The sequence below is a fragment of the Saimiri boliviensis genome (assembly GCF_048565385.1).
Source record: "Saimiri boliviensis isolate mSaiBol1 chromosome 12 unlocalized genomic scaffold, mSaiBol1.pri SUPER_12_unloc_1, whole genome shotgun sequence".
In the NCBI taxonomy this organism is placed as follows: Eukaryota; Metazoa; Chordata; class Mammalia; order Primates; family Cebidae; genus Saimiri; species Saimiri boliviensis.
Window position 1 is genome coordinate 35,223 of NW_027412497.1, and position 14,755 is coordinate 49,977.

The 14,755-nt window shown below is 51.9% G+C and overlaps 1 protein-coding gene across 5 annotated transcripts in view; it reads left to right on the plus strand.

The window, feature by feature from the left end:
• Nucleotides 1-1,558: 1,558 nt before the first annotated feature.
• Nucleotides 1,559-14,755, plus strand: part of LOC141579866 (SH3 and PX domain-containing protein 2A-like) — a 267,812-nt gene continuing 254,615 nt past the window's right edge. For 2 of the 5 annotated variants that reach the window (XM_074392495.1, XM_074392496.1), the window contains exon 1: nt 1,563-2,061. In XM_074392495.1, the coding sequence (XP_074248596.1) occupies nt 1,990-2,061 (72 nt within the window). In that variant the 5' untranslated portion in view covers nt 1,563-1,989. Of the gene's footprint in view, nt 2,062-14,755 lie in introns of all 5 variants that reach the window. The other 3 variants (XM_074392497.1, XM_074392499.1, XM_074392498.1) reach the window with 3 other exon arrangements.

Genomic DNA, 14,755 nt, shown 5'->3' on the forward strand with positions numbered 1-14,755 from the left:
TACGTGAGGACGATGATGAATCTCTTCATCCCAAACTCATGGGCTGTCTTAATCCATTATCAGAGGGGACCTGCAACTGGCCGGCACCCTCCCAGCTTCTACAGCTCAGAGCCCAGGGCCCGTTCTGTGTCTACCTCTCATCCTTTCGGGAAGTAAGCCTTGCTCATGGAGGTAGTGCCCTGTCCCCCCATTTTCCCATCAACTGAGCAACATTACCAGGTGCACCTTGCCCCAGGACTCCTGCTCCGACGTTCACACCGGTTTTCGATCCTCTCTAAGAAGCTCTGTGCCAAGATGTCTCACAGTCTGCCCCGCCCCCCCTCCAGACCCATCCATCTTTTTTTCTGCTTTTTCCTTTGTCCTCTGCCATGGTTTGGCGTCCTAGCATCCTTCTCCAGGGAGGCTGGAGGAATAGTGGGGTGCTCTATATGGAGCAAATGTGTGAATAAATAAGGCCTTAGATTGGTGCTTGGGTTCTGACAGTAGAGAGCCCACAGAGGAAAGTATTAATGCAATTAGGTCATAAAATTATTTGTCCTTATTTCAGATGTTTCACATTGGTCCACAGTCACGAAGCTTTATTGTGATTGTGAAACAACTGGATTAGCTGTGAAAACACTACCCATTTTAAATATTTGAAAGCAGAATGGAAAAGAAATGTTGAACTAGAAGGGGGTGAAGCTAAATTGAATTTAGTAGCTGTGCTCCAAGTCCAGGGACCACGGACAAATGACTTGGAAAGTGAGTTTTCCAGATTAGAGGGAGGGGTGAGAATGTCAGAGCCTGAGGCTCATGGTGAGCTGGCCTCCAGCCGGTGGGTTTTCCTGCCTTTGTATGCGGCCTTCCCTGTCGCTAGCCTGGGGAGGGTCCCCAGGGGAGCCTGAGGCTTAAGGCAGTGGTGTTATGCAGAGTTTGTAACTTTGTCATTGGTAAATGATGTCACAGGTTTCTTACACAAGCCCAGATCGTTGGAACGACTCAGGCAACGAATCGATCACATTTCCGGGGAGAGTTCACCCTTTATGACCTCCAGGGGGTCAGGTGGTTCGTCCAAACAAGCTGTGGCTTGAAGGATTTAAAGCTCGCCCATTCCCCATTCCCATCTCCTCGGGGGCCTGGGCAGTAACAGCCGGGTAATAAACTACTTCTCACTAAAGAGATCTGGGGGTGGAAGTGGTAGGGGAACATAAAGGTGGGGACAAAAAGGCACAAATCCGCTCCGACGCGGAAAGCCAGGCTGGGGGCGAGGTGGGCTCACTTTCCCCGTTCCTTCTCCCCCCGAAGCCACCCTGAGTTTTTGTGCCCGGCGAAATAGCCAAGCGCCGCGCCAGGCCGCTGGGTGCGCGCTGGGCTTCGGTGGGGGTCTCGTCGGCCCGCCCCCTGCCACTCGGGCCAGGCTGCAGCCCCCTCCTCGACGTCCGGAGCCCCTCCCCCGGCCCGGAGCCCCTCCCCGCGCGCTTCCCCTCGCTCCCCTCCCTCCCTTCCCTTCCCTGCCAGGCAGGCCCTGCCTCCGCCTCCTGCGCCCGCAGCCTCCGCCAGCGCCGATCCCCCCGGAGCCCGAGCCGGAGAGCAGCGAAGGGGCGCCGCCGGCCCCTCCCCAGAGCGCTGACAGCAGGCTCCGGGCCCCCGCCCCGTCCCCTCGCCTGCGGGACACACCCCCGCCCCTCCTCTGCTCCGCCTGTTCCCGCCGGACCCACGGGGCGGCGGAGAGAGCGAGCGGGTGAGCGGAGCGCGGCGGCCGCGCGGGAGGGAAGGGGCGCGCGGCAGGCCGGCGGGGAGCTGCCCTGGGCGCACGGAGCCCGCGCGCCCTCCGGGATCCTCCCCCGTCCCCGGGACCGGACCTGAGGGCACCGGGAGTCCGGGCAGCTGTCGGCGCGCCGGGCCGGGGTGGTGGGCGGCCCCGGGACCCGGGCAGCTGGAGAAGGAGCCGGAGCCCGGCCGGGATGAGAAGGTGACGCCGCCGGGGCGCCACTCGCTTTGTGGGGGAAGATGCTCGCCTACTGCGTGCAGGATGCCACCGTGGTGGACGTGGAGAAGCGGAGGAACCCCTCCAAGCACTATGTGAGTACAGTCTCCGCCGACTCTGCGGGGTGGCCCCAGGTCCCGGGAGGGCCCCAGGAGGCCCCTCTCCCCTCCCCGCCTTTAGGTCCGGGAGCTAAGCGCCCACGGGGTAGCCCGCGGCCGTGGAGTTTCTTCGCAGGGCTCTGATCTCCAGGGAAGCCTCTTCTGTGCTTCCTCCTTCCCCCTCCCCGGTTTCTTTTTTTGGCATTGGAATTGGCAAGTGGCTGCCCTTGTCTGTTACAACGGTGAAGTCATCTGTCCGCCTTTGATGGATGGTGGGGGGAGCTTCCGTCAACCCCTCGCAGAGCAGCCCCGTTGGGAAAGCGCATCTCCTCGGCCCTCCCCGGGGGCCCTGGGTGCTCACGCTCACACAGCCCGAGACGCTTTCAGAGCTCGCCCTGGGGAGGGAAACCTCTCGCCCTGCCTCCCACGCCAGCTCTGCTTCTGCCTTCCTAGGCCTGGGGCTGGGGGCCGAAGGAGCCAACGCCCCCCAGCCCAACCTCCACCCTCTGCGCTGAGCTTTGATTTCCCTCTTAAAGCCGTTGTGTCCGTTGGTGTGAGGAGAACCGTGGCTTTTCCTTTTATTCCTCCTCTGAATGTGACCCTTAACCGGGTTCATTTCCTCTTAAGTGATGCTCCATCTCCAGACACGAGGAGGCAAATGTTTGCTGTGGTCTCCGAGGAACCGCCGACTGCCCCTCCCCCTTCTTCCCCCATAGTTAATGAGAAGGGGTTAAGGTTGACTGGGCCAGCTCCAGAGCCTATGCGACAGGCCCTCTTCGTCTCAGCTGGTCCTGCCTTCCCATCCCTCACACCTCAGGAAGTAAACACGGTGTCCTTGACCCCTTGGAGCGTCTGTGCTCCTGTACTTGAGATAGAAGAGACCCAAGCACAGAGGACTGCATGTTATTTGCAAATTAGGTATTTAGAAGAGCAGTTCCAATGCTCAAAGCATTAATGTTAACAATTAAAACAGGCTGCTGGTTGCTGCCCTGGATTGCCCATTGATCTCTGAAGTGCCTTTTATTCCACTGTTGCAAAGGGACTGGGGACTGGCAATGTCAGCCTCGGGCTACTCTTTCTGCCTTTGTCACCGGTAGCTCTGAACTTCGGGTTTTTTTAATAGCTGAGCAAATGTGGTGGGGCTCAGATGGAGAGGAGGTAAATGTGGAGGCAGGTTGCTGACCAGGCGGGGAGGTGGGTGCCTCCTGGGAACAGTCTATGACACCCTTAGAGAATTGTTTCTTTTGTATTATCTGGTCAAGCAAGCATCTTCTGCTGCTGTTACAAGAAAGCTCTGTTTGGAGGGCTTGGGTCACCAGGTGGTCAACCGGCTCTGTGGACAGATGTCCGTTTGTACATACTGGGGTTTATTTTTCTCAAATGTTGCAGGCTAAGTTTTAAGGATTCTCAGTTTTAGTCTTCGGTTGAGCTTGGCACTGCATTCAACAGATGGCACTCTCTGCTCTGAGACCCAAGCAGACGCGTATCTAACTCTGGATTTTAGATGAAACATGACATTTCAGTTCCCACCAGTGGTGCCCAAGGTTGCAGATGCAGGACACACCTGTAACAAACTAGCACCTGGACCCACTGCAGGCAGTTTTGAAAGGTAAGGTTATGTGCTGGGGCTCTGAAGTTAGATTGTCTTGCTGAAAGCCTGGCGTGGCCACTAACTAGCTGTGCAAACTTGGGCAAGTTATTTAAACCTCCCTGGGCCTCAGTTTACTCAATTTCAAGTAAGGATAATAATAGTATGCACTTCCTAGGGCTGTCAGGAGAATTAAATGAGATCATCTATGTAGAGCACTTAGCCCAGCTCCTGGCACACAGTAAGCACTTATTAAATGGTAGCTTATTATATTGGTGAGATACTGACTAAGAAAGTATTTTTGAAAAGCAGCTATTAATGGTCTGGCAAAAAAGGAAGAAAGATTTTGGGTTTTAAGATTGATAATAACTTGTTCTGTGTGAAAAACACAAAAGAAGTCCTGTGCAGTTTCCTCGAAACGATCATTTCCTCCCTTTTTACAGACAAAGTGTTTCCCGGGCCATCTCCGCTTCCCGAGTAAGAATCGATGACATTATGTTTGGGGCAGGGAGTGATGTCATTGAACAGATGGAGCCATACAGAGTTCTGAACTAGGGTTCTGGAAAACAGTGAAAGGAGAAAGTGTTGTATGTTGTGGAACTGCGGAATGGGCAGAGACCCGAAGATTCATCTGGCTCAGCTACTTCATTTTACAGATGAGGAAATGGAGAGCCAGATTGGGTCAAGTAACTTGCAACACAGCTATTCACAGCACCTTGGTCTAACTGGCCTTTTGCCTTCTCTGTGGGTTTTTTTCATTGCATGTGTCCTAAGTCTGGTTGGGGTTGGCTAAGAGGACAAATACCTGGTGGTGGAAAAGTTTCTACCCATTTGGGGAATTGTATATATATATTAATATATAACATAAGCATCTCCAATAATAGAAAGCGGAAAGAAAGCAATAGAAAGGGCCTGATGGGACAGACAGAGGCAGGAAGAGAGGTTGGGGGAGGCTGCGGCCTCTTCCTCTCCTGGCTCGTGCACAGTGGACACCACACACCAGAAGCTTGAGTGTTCTGGGTAAGGCCTCTGGTGTGGTCAGCTGGCAGGACATGCTGCCCCCTTTGCCTATGTTCTGGAAACCCTCTGCACTGGAGGAGCACATCTCCTTCAGCCTCTCTCCGCTGATGGTGAATTCTGAGTCTGTGGTTTGGTAAATTGCAGAGCGGAGAGGTTTTACGGGATGTGCGTGTTAGCCAGAGCTAGCTGATGAGAGTCCTGAGGCCCATGCAGGAGGAGCTCAGCTGGCTCCAGAATGCTGGGAACACACTGCAAAGGTTCTCTCAGGACATCCTGCAAAGGGTTTGCTCATCCCCATGGGGAGGGGGAGCTGCCTGGACACGAAGGATCCTGTGCTTTCGGTCCGTTCATGAAGGCACGCAAGTAGCCTCCATCATGTGGATGGCACTGTCAGCCCTGGCTTCCTTCCTCTCTGCCCAGCCCCTGCTTGGGGTGGGGTGGAGAGGGGCAGGCAGCTGCTGCTTAGGTCAGCTGCTTAGGTCCCTGGCCCGAAGCTAGGCTCCTTTCCTGGCTTTCTGAGCTGTGCTGGGGAGATCCTAGGTAAACTGGCTTTGGCCTCTGACGCTTGTCTTAAAAATGGTCCTGATGATGCTGGATATAGAATGCAGATTCCTTCATTTGAAAGTTTTCCCATAAAGATTTGAGTTCAGGTCCACCTGATTCTTTGTGCTCACGGCAGGTATAGGTATACATCAATTCATACGGTGGTGGAGTAAAGCTCATTTATCTAAAACAAACCATCGAAAACAAACAAGAAATTATATCTATTTGATTTGGGAATATTGCACTTTCACGGTTCTTTTACTTCCTGATTTGTTTATTTCAGACAAATACCAATCATGAATGTTCTGATTCTCTGCAGGACTCTTTAGGGAATGCAAATAGTAACACTGGTGTTTTCCTGTGATTCCTGCAGGTCATTGAATGCACCCTAATGTGGGGTAGGTTTTTGGATTCTATTTTACAGATGAACTGAGACTTGGAGCAGTTCATCAGCTTGCTTAGGGTCTCACAGTTAGCACAGGGCAGATCTGGGGCAATGCAGTCAGGTTAGCTCCAAAGGAGGATGTGGATATAAGATGGGGCCCTTCTGCTCAATTAGAATCTGGGCAGGAAGGCCAGGCTCAGCCCCATGCAATGGTGACAGAGCAGTGCAGGCTGGTATTTAGGACTGCCTCACTGTGTAGACATCTACCATGTGCCATGCAGGTGAGTTTGTGGTGGGCAACGCCGGTGGGTCACTGTGAGGCAGGAGGAGTTGAGCAACTTCAGGCTGGTATCTGGTCTCCAGTAGTGCTTGGGGTAATAAGTTAAGGTTGCCCCGGTGGAAATAATACATTCTTCCTCTGCTGAGATCATCTCAGATTTTAGTCTTGGTCCTGGGAGCCACATGCTTAGGAACTGGCCCCAAATGCATTCATTTGTCTGCCTTTCTTTTTTTCTCAGCCCTTAGATTGTGACTCCAGCCCCACAGGAATTAGAATGGGCAGCCACGGCCTGACAAGGGCCTTCTTCAGGGCCAGTTCCATTATGGAATGAGTGTGGTGCTGGGCAGATCATGCTCAAATCCTGCCTCTGCCACTTCCTAGCTGTGTGACCTTGGGCTGTCACTCTGAGCCTCAGTTTCCTCACCTGTAACTTCACAAGGCTTTTGGGAACCTGGCCTGAGTTAATTTGGGGTAAAGCATCTACCGAGTGCCTGACCCCACCATGGGTATGCACCATATGCTCATTGCCATCTGCTGTTCCTGATCAACAAAGCACAGCAGGTGATTTCCGACCCAATTGGTGAATCTGAGAGAAAAGGAAAGACTGAGGCAAAAAGGACGGACCAGCCGTTCACAGTCTGTTGGGGAAGTGGGCTCCGCGCCCCATGGAAAACACCCAACCTCCAAGAGGAACAGATAAACACAGAGCAGCTGTTCCAACCTGGAGGGGTTCCTGGAGCTAAGCACGGGGATCTGGTGGTGGCTTCCTGGTAAGCCAGGAAGGAACAGAGGTTAGGAGAGAAGGAAAGGTAAGGCTCTGGGTAAGGGTAAGGTCAAATAGGATCCTAGCCCCAAGGTCGGCACCACACGTGGGTTAGCACTCTTGCCTGCTTTCTCTCTCTCTCTCTCTCTCGCTCTCTCTCTCTCTCTCACACACACACACATGCACAAGCACAGGAACAGTTTCTTCTCCAGGGAGGGAAGTGATCGAGGGGTGATTCACGGGTCTGACAAGGCTCCTTGCTCACGGAACAACCAACCACATCCTTCAAGGCCGTTGAACAGGGAGCACAGCCAGGCATTTATTACAGCCCTGTGTCGAGCTGAGTGAGGGCTTTTGGGGGCTAAACCAGGGTAGAAATCACCGTTAGTGGTGGCAGGCAGGGGGAAGAGAAGAAGAGGGAAAAATAAACCTATTTGATATCAGAGGAGACTGGTTCCAGCTCCAGAAATACAAGCCTCAGCTGCTGCATTTTCCAAAGAGATATTCCAGGGCCCGCGTGAGTTAACTGACCGTGGGAGCTATGAATTAGAGAAGTGTTGTTAAGACTTCTGACTTTGGGTTTGCACAGCAGTTCCCTCTAAATTGCCTTCTAATTTCCTCAGCCTGAGTCACTGACCAGACTATTTCTTGGCCAGAAAAAGTCTAACGGGCAACTGTGTTCTCTTTTACCTCTTAATTAAACAAAACAAAACAAAACAAATAATAGAGTTATACACATGGTAGTCCCACTTACTCATCTTGAGTTCTGAGAATCCAGGAAAGGGATAGTGGATTAGGATAGGGACCCAGGGGACAGGAAGGACAAGGGGTGTGTGTGGGAAATGAGGTGGAGATTCTGGCTTTGGAAATGGGTTCTGAGTGAGAGCCAGAGGTGTTCTCTGCTATGACAATTGCCAAAAATAATGAAAGCGCCCAGTAGAGTGATCAGGGCTTCCAGAGGCGGATTCCCAGAGCAGCATGCTACTTCCTGCCTGGCCTGGGCTTCTGCTGCCTGTGGTGCAGCCAGTCACAGGCAGGCAGGTGAATGGAAAGGTCAGGAGCCTAGCTGTGAAGGGGATGGAGGTCATAGGAGGATCCCCCTTGTGCCTCTGGGTAACCCCCAGGCAAGCCACCGCATCAGCCATAGAGACTGAGCCCCTGCTTTGTGCGTGGTGCTGGCCAGAGTCTGGCAAGGCTGTCAAGATACCATGAGAAGGGGGAGAACTAACATACAAGCACCTACTATGTGCCAGGCAATGCGGAAGATGGCTTTAGAGGAGATTTTACTTGAACCTCGTAACAACTCCATGTCATTAGGTAGGTGGTTTTTTTTTTTCTTTTCTTTTTTTGAGACGGAGTCTCACTCTGTCACCCAGGCTGGAGTGCAGTGGTGCGATCTTGGCTCACTGCAACCTCTGCTCCTTGGGTTCAAGCGATTCTCCCGTCTCAGCCTCCAGAGAAGCTGGGATTACAGGTGACTTCCACCTCACCCGGCTAATTTTGTTTTTGTATTTTTTGTAGAGATGGGGTTTCACCATCTTGGCCAGGCTGGTCTTGAACTCCTGACCTCATGATCCACCCATATCGGTCTCCCAAAGTGCTGGGATTACAGGTGTGAGCCACCATGCCTAGCCAGTAGGTATTTTCATCCCCATTTTACCGATGGGGAAATTGAAGCTCGGAGGGTTCGTGTCACTCTCACTCAGCATAATTCTGTGGCAGGGCTGAGATTCTCACCCTGGTCTCTGACACCCACGTCTGTGAGTGCCACTTCTTTCCCCATCAGAGCTGGCTTGGTGAGAGAGAAAATAACCAGCAAGTCCAGGCAGCACCACCTGAGGAAGAGGGGTGCACCTGGGAGGCTCTGTTGTCCCAGAGCACCTGCGTGCTGTAGCCCTTGATTGAGCATTGGGATATCCTGGCCCCGCTACTCACTGCCATGGATCCAGTGCAAATTACTTATGTCTGTCAGCCTCAGTTTCCTCACAAGTAATATATATATATATATAAATAGGACCTAGCTCTTAGGGTTATGATGAAGATGAAATGAATTTGTAATTGTAAAGAGCTTAGACCAGTACGTGGCACCATTTGAAGCGCAGCATAAGTATTTGGTATCATAATCACTGAGTCCTGAAGCTGTTCAGAGGAGGGAGAGCGTTCTGTGAACTGGAGTCAGGGAAGACCAACTGGGGAAGGCAGGCTTCAGGATGGGCCTCGAGGCGTGATCAGGATTTGGCTGGGAAAGAGTAGGATTTCGATGGGAAAACTGGGAAGGGGCATTCCAAGAAAGGGAAAAGCAAAGGTTCTGGAGGTGGAATGTGCAAGGAAAAGCTGGGCAAAGCCGAAGGTGGACGGGGAAGAGAAGGATGACAGGAACGCTCAGGGCCAGCTCTGAGAGCCTCCAGTGGCAGCAGAGAGAATTCCATTTATCCTGTAGACACCTTGGTACCTTCCTTTTTTCCCAAGGGCTGGCAGGGAGAGGGAGCTAAATAGTCACTTTGTGGTCCTCCTGGTGGGCTCCAGGGCTGTTTTGTGCCGGGACTGAGATAGGTAAGGACTGGAACCTTTTTCTAGCTCTGCTTGGGGGACTCTTTAGTTGGCCATCTGGGTCCCACCCTTGCTGTTTATAGCTCTCACTCCTAGGGGTCTGGCTTCCCCATAAAAAGTTGATTGCACTCAGGCTCTTAGGGAGCAAGGGTTGAGGAGGGGGAGGAGAAGGAGGAGAAGAGGGAGCAGCAGGAAGTGAGGTGTCAGCTGCTTTGTGTCTTAAACTAGTGCAGGGCTCTGTATGGGAGGGCCTGACGCAGCAGTGGTTCAGGTGGAGTCACTTCCATCCACGCTTCCCCAGTGGCGAGAGGGACAAAGGGCCTAGTCTCATAGGGTCTGGGGGTCAACACCGCACAGCTTGAGGGGAGCCCAGCGTGTCTGTGTCTTCTGAACACCCACACTAATGTTCCCTTCTACTTCATGCTCTCTCTGAACTTGTTTTAGTTTAGTTTTTCTTTTTTGGAGACGGTGTCTCGCTCTGTCACCCAGTGGTGCCATCTTGGTTCACTGCGACCTCCGCCTCCTGGGTTCAAGCAGTTTTCGTGTCTCAGCCTCCCAAGTAGCTGGAGTTACACGCATGCGCCACCACACCTGGCTAATTTTTGTATTTTTAGTAGAGATGGGGTTTTGCCATGTGAGCCAGGCTGGTCTCGAACTCTTGACCTCAGGTGATCCACCCGCCTCGGCCTTCCAAAGTGCTGGGATTACAGGCGTGAACCACTGCGCCCAGCCTGAACTTGTCTTAGTTTTAAATGCAGTGCTTCAGCTGGGCATGGTGGCGCATGCCTATAATTCCAGTGCTTCAAAATGCTAAGGAAGGGAGGATCGCTTGAGGCCAGGAGCTCAAGACCAGTCTGGACAATATAGTGAGACCCCATGTCTACAAAAAAGTTTAAAAATAAGCCAAAAAAAGCCAGGCGTGGTGGCATGCATCTGTAGCTCCAGCTACTCAGCAGGCTGAGATGGTAGGATGGCTGGAGCCCAGGAGGTTGAGCCTACAGTGAACCGTGATTACACCACTGCACTCCAGCCTGGGTGACAGAGCAAGACCCTGTCTCACAAAAAAAAATTCTAAAAAGCCAGGCATGGTGGTGTGCACCTGTAGTCCGAGCTACTCAGGAGGCTGGAGTGGATCACTTGAGCCCAGGCATTGGAGGCTGCAGTGAGCTATGATTATGCCATTGCACTCCAGCCTACGTGACAGCAAGACCCTGTCTCTAAAAACAAATAAATGCAATGCTTCCAACTACCTCTTGGTTTCTTTGACCTCTACCACACTCGCATGTAGTCCAGCAAGCCTGATTCTTAGGGAAAATGTAATAATAAAAATAACAGCTGACCTTTCTAAATGTTTTCAATGTGCTAAGAGGTTTATATGGATGTTCTCAGAACAGCCCCATGCAGCGTGTAGCTCCTGCCGGCATCCACACTGTACAGGTGAGAGCACAAAGCCTCAGAGAGCTCAAATGAATTGCTAGATGCTACACAGCTAACGAGCTGCACGTGGAGAGGCCTGCAGTGACCCAGGCCTGCTGGCTCCAAAGCCTGCTCTGTCCCCACAGAGACCCCTTAATGACACCCAGCGTGCCTGGGCTCCACGGAAGTTCCACCTGAGGCCTGGTTGGTTGGCTCCTCAAGCTGTGACATCTTCCACATGTCACCTCCCCCTTCTCGAACTACATTTGCCCATCTAGAAAATGGGGTGACTGCTTCTTTTCAGGCTTGCCTTGCAGAGGGGAGGGTGGGTATGAAAGCTGCTTTGGAAAGCTCTGAGCCCAGAGATGACAGCTGTGTGAGGGGGTCCCTTGATCCCCCAATCTGGATTCTTAATTTTTATCTAGGGCAGTGATGCTATACAGAAAGAGTTGTTCCTGACCCCCAGGGAATTTTTAAACCAGGTTCACCTGCCCAGCCACCCCTCCTGAGAAGCTTCATAGACAGAGTTGACTCAGGAATACTTAGGCTCTGAGTGAAGATGTCTTCTAGAAAACCACCTCTGGTTTTCCTTCCTTCCAAACCAATCGTTATTTTGTGAACAGGAAGAGACAGAGTTATTTCCAGTCCCATCTCTCCCTGCTGTTACCTGAGCGGAGGAAGTGATATCTAAGTGGCTGAGTTAGCAAAGGGGAAACAGCTGTGGTTTCTGCCCCTCCACTGGACTGCTTTCTCTGGCCCTGTGCTGTCATTTCCCTTTGGCTGGCAAAGGAAGCCGCCCTCCCCAAGCCTGGGTGGAGGCCCATGGCTGGGTGGGGGTAGGTAGACTCTGTGTGTGTGTGTCAATGCAGCAGAAATTATGCGGTGGGCCACGTGGGACCACTTAATCTGTGTCTGGGATTCTGGAGCAGGAACTTCAGACCTGGTGGAAACGACTCTTATCAGATCTGACCACAACTCCACGGAGTAAGGGGTGGAGTTACTGGCCCATGCTGCGAATGAACTTGCAGGGTGTTGGGGTAGGGAGTGACGTAGTCTGGGCTGGTTTGCACTTTTGCCCATCTTGTGTGATCCCTGGTAAAGAACCCATGTTATTTTCCTTTTTTGAGAGTATTCTCACTAAAGGAGACCTTGGTCTGTATTATCTCACCACCATCATCATACTGCTGCTACAGGAAAGGGATCCCCATCCAGACCCCCAGAGAGGGCTCTTGGATCTCTAGCAAGAAAGAATTCAGGGCCAAGTCCATAAAGTAAAGTGAAAGTAAGTTAATAAGAAAGTAAACGAATAGGCCTGTTGTGGTGGCTCATGCCTGTAATCTCAGCGCTTTGGGAGGCCGAGGCGGGTTGATCACGAGGTCAGGAGATTGGGACCATCCTGGCCAACACAGTGAAACTCCATCTCTACTAAAAATACAAAAAATTGGCTGGGCATGGTGGTGCACACCTGCAGTCCCAGCTACTCAGAAGGCTGAGGCAGGAGAATCACTTGAACCAGGGAAGCAGAGGGTGCAGTGAGCCAGAATTGCGCCACTGCATTCCAGCTTGGGTGACAGAGCGAGACTCTGTCTAAAAAAAAAAGAAAGTAAATGACTATAAGAAAGAATGACAACTCCATACATAGACAGAGCCGCCCGAGAGCCCCTGGTTGCCCATTTTTATGGTTATTTCTTGATGACCTGCTAAACCTAACTTCCTGATGTTGCCATGGCATTTGTAAACTGTGATGGCGCTGGTGGGAGTGCAGCAGTCAGGACGACCAGAGGTCACTCTCGTTGCCATCTTGGTTTTGGTGGGTTTTAGCCGTCTTCGTTACGGCATGCTGTTTTTTTGTCGTTGTTTGTTTGTTTGAGATGGAGTCTCGCTCTGTTGCCCAGGCTAGAGTGCAGTGGCACAATCTTGGCTGACTGCAGCCTCCACCTCCCAGGTTTAAGTGATTCTCGTGCCTCAGCCTCCCGAGTGGCTGGGATTACAGGTGTGCACCACCATGCCTGGCTAGTTTTGTTCTTTTTTTCTTTTTTTTTTTTAGTGCAGACCTCCTGACCTCAGGTGATCTTCCCGCCTGGGCCAAAGTGCTGGGATTACAGGTGTGAGCCACCATGCCCAGCCTACTGCATACTGTTTTATCAGCAAGGTCTTTATGACCTGTATCTCCTATCTCATTCTGTAACTTGGAATGCCTAAACTTCTGGGAATGCAGCCCAGTAGGTTTCAGCCTTATTTTACCCAGCCCCTATTCAAGATGGAGTTGCTCTGATTCACATGCCTCTGATACAGCTACCATATATTGAATTCCTATTTTGTGCCAGGCATTGCCTGGCCTCTGACTTATAACCTCTGGTCCCAATGTGGTCATGAAGGTATGCATTTTTAACCTCATATGGAACCTGAGGTTTGGAGAGTGTGGGTAGCATTGTTAAGAAAGCACGAACTGGCTGGGCACGGTGGCTTAAGCCTGTAATCCCAGCACTTTGGGAGGCCGAGGCGGGTGGATCATGAGGTCAAGAGATCGAGACCATCCTGGTCAACATGGTGAAACCCCATCTCTACTAAAAATACAAAACATTAGCTGGGCATGGTGGCGCGTGCCTGTAATCCCAGCTACTCAGGAGGCTGAGGCAGGAGAATTGCCTGAACCCAGGAGGCGGAGGTTGCGGTGAGCCGAGATCGTACCATCGCACTCCAGCCTGGGTAAGAAGAGCGAAACTCTGTCTCAAAAAAAAAAAAAGAAAGCACAAACCCAGGCAGATGTGACCTCCCTCTCCTTCCCCAGCCTGCACCTGCTTTTACACTATTGCTGTGCCTTACACACTTGGTCTCTCTTCAAGGCACCCAGGGCTACAGGGGCTTTTTGAGAAGGTGCTCCTCGTGGGGAACCTGGCCAGGTTGCTTTTGAGTGTTCAAAGCATATAGGGATTGTCCCTGTCCTTTGAAGTGGCTGTTTTGTAAACTCTTTCATGGTAGGCCCAATTCTGACCCAGCGTTATCCCGTTTCCTGATGGCCCAGACCCAAAAGGCTATTTTAAGGGACTTGCCTGTGTGGGAGAATTTCTCTCTGAAACAACAGAGGAGGAGGCCTGGCCGGCCTGGCATGGGGCTGGCAGTGGAGCTCTGAGAGGGTGAAACTCTGTCCTGAATTCTGCCTCCTGGGCCGGAACAGATTAATTGAGCCCTCAGCACAGTGCCTGGCACCCAGAAGGGATAGAATCACTTCTTGATGAGTGTGAGATTCCCAGAGGTGGCAGCCCAGGGATTTCTGCTGGTCGGAGCCCCAGTGGGCTGGCAAACTGATGCTTCTCTTGCAGAATTAGGTCTGTAATAAAACAATGTCTGCACTTTGTTCTCAAGCTGGGATTAATTATTGACCTTAGTCATCAGTCATTGGCAACTTGAAGAAGGCAGCCTCATTTTTTTTAGTTATTTCTGAACATGGCAGCTCCCAGGCAGGGGAAGTAGGATGTCAGGTCGGAGAATGTATGGGTGGAGTCCATTTTAGATGCAGGCACTTGTCTCATTAAATCCCCACAGCAAACCCTGGTCATCGTCTATGTTTTATAGGGGAAGAAACTGAGGCTCAGGGAGGTGCAGCATCTTGTCCCATCACTGGCAGCAATGGTGGGAGCTAGGGTTGCATCCCAGATCTCTTCAGGAACAAAGCCTGTGGCTGCAGGTGCCTTTGTCTGACAGCTTCCCTAGGGCATGGGGAGCTAGGGAGCTCATCACATAGGTCCTGGACAAAACTCCAAGGGGCTGGATTAAACCCCAGGTCACCTGCCCATGTGACCTTCCCTCTGAGCCCCTCCCTGAATACATGATGTGGTTGGACCGGATGTTAGGATATGATAACAAGCTTGCTATGAGAACAGATCTGTGGCAAGGTCCAACCTCTATTTGCAGGTGCAGATTTTTATTCCCCTTGAACTCTTGCCCAGGGCCACTTTTGAAGGCCTGGGCCTTCAGAGGGTTCAGCTGCCAGGGTCTCTACATCCTCCTCTTGGGGATGGTGGATAGCATGGCATTGGTCAGGAGCACAGAGGAGTTTAATTTCCTGGTATTTTCAGCCCCATGATTGCTTAGGCAAAACCAGGCTCTGGAAACCAGATAGGGACTTGGGTGCCAGCAGTTGGA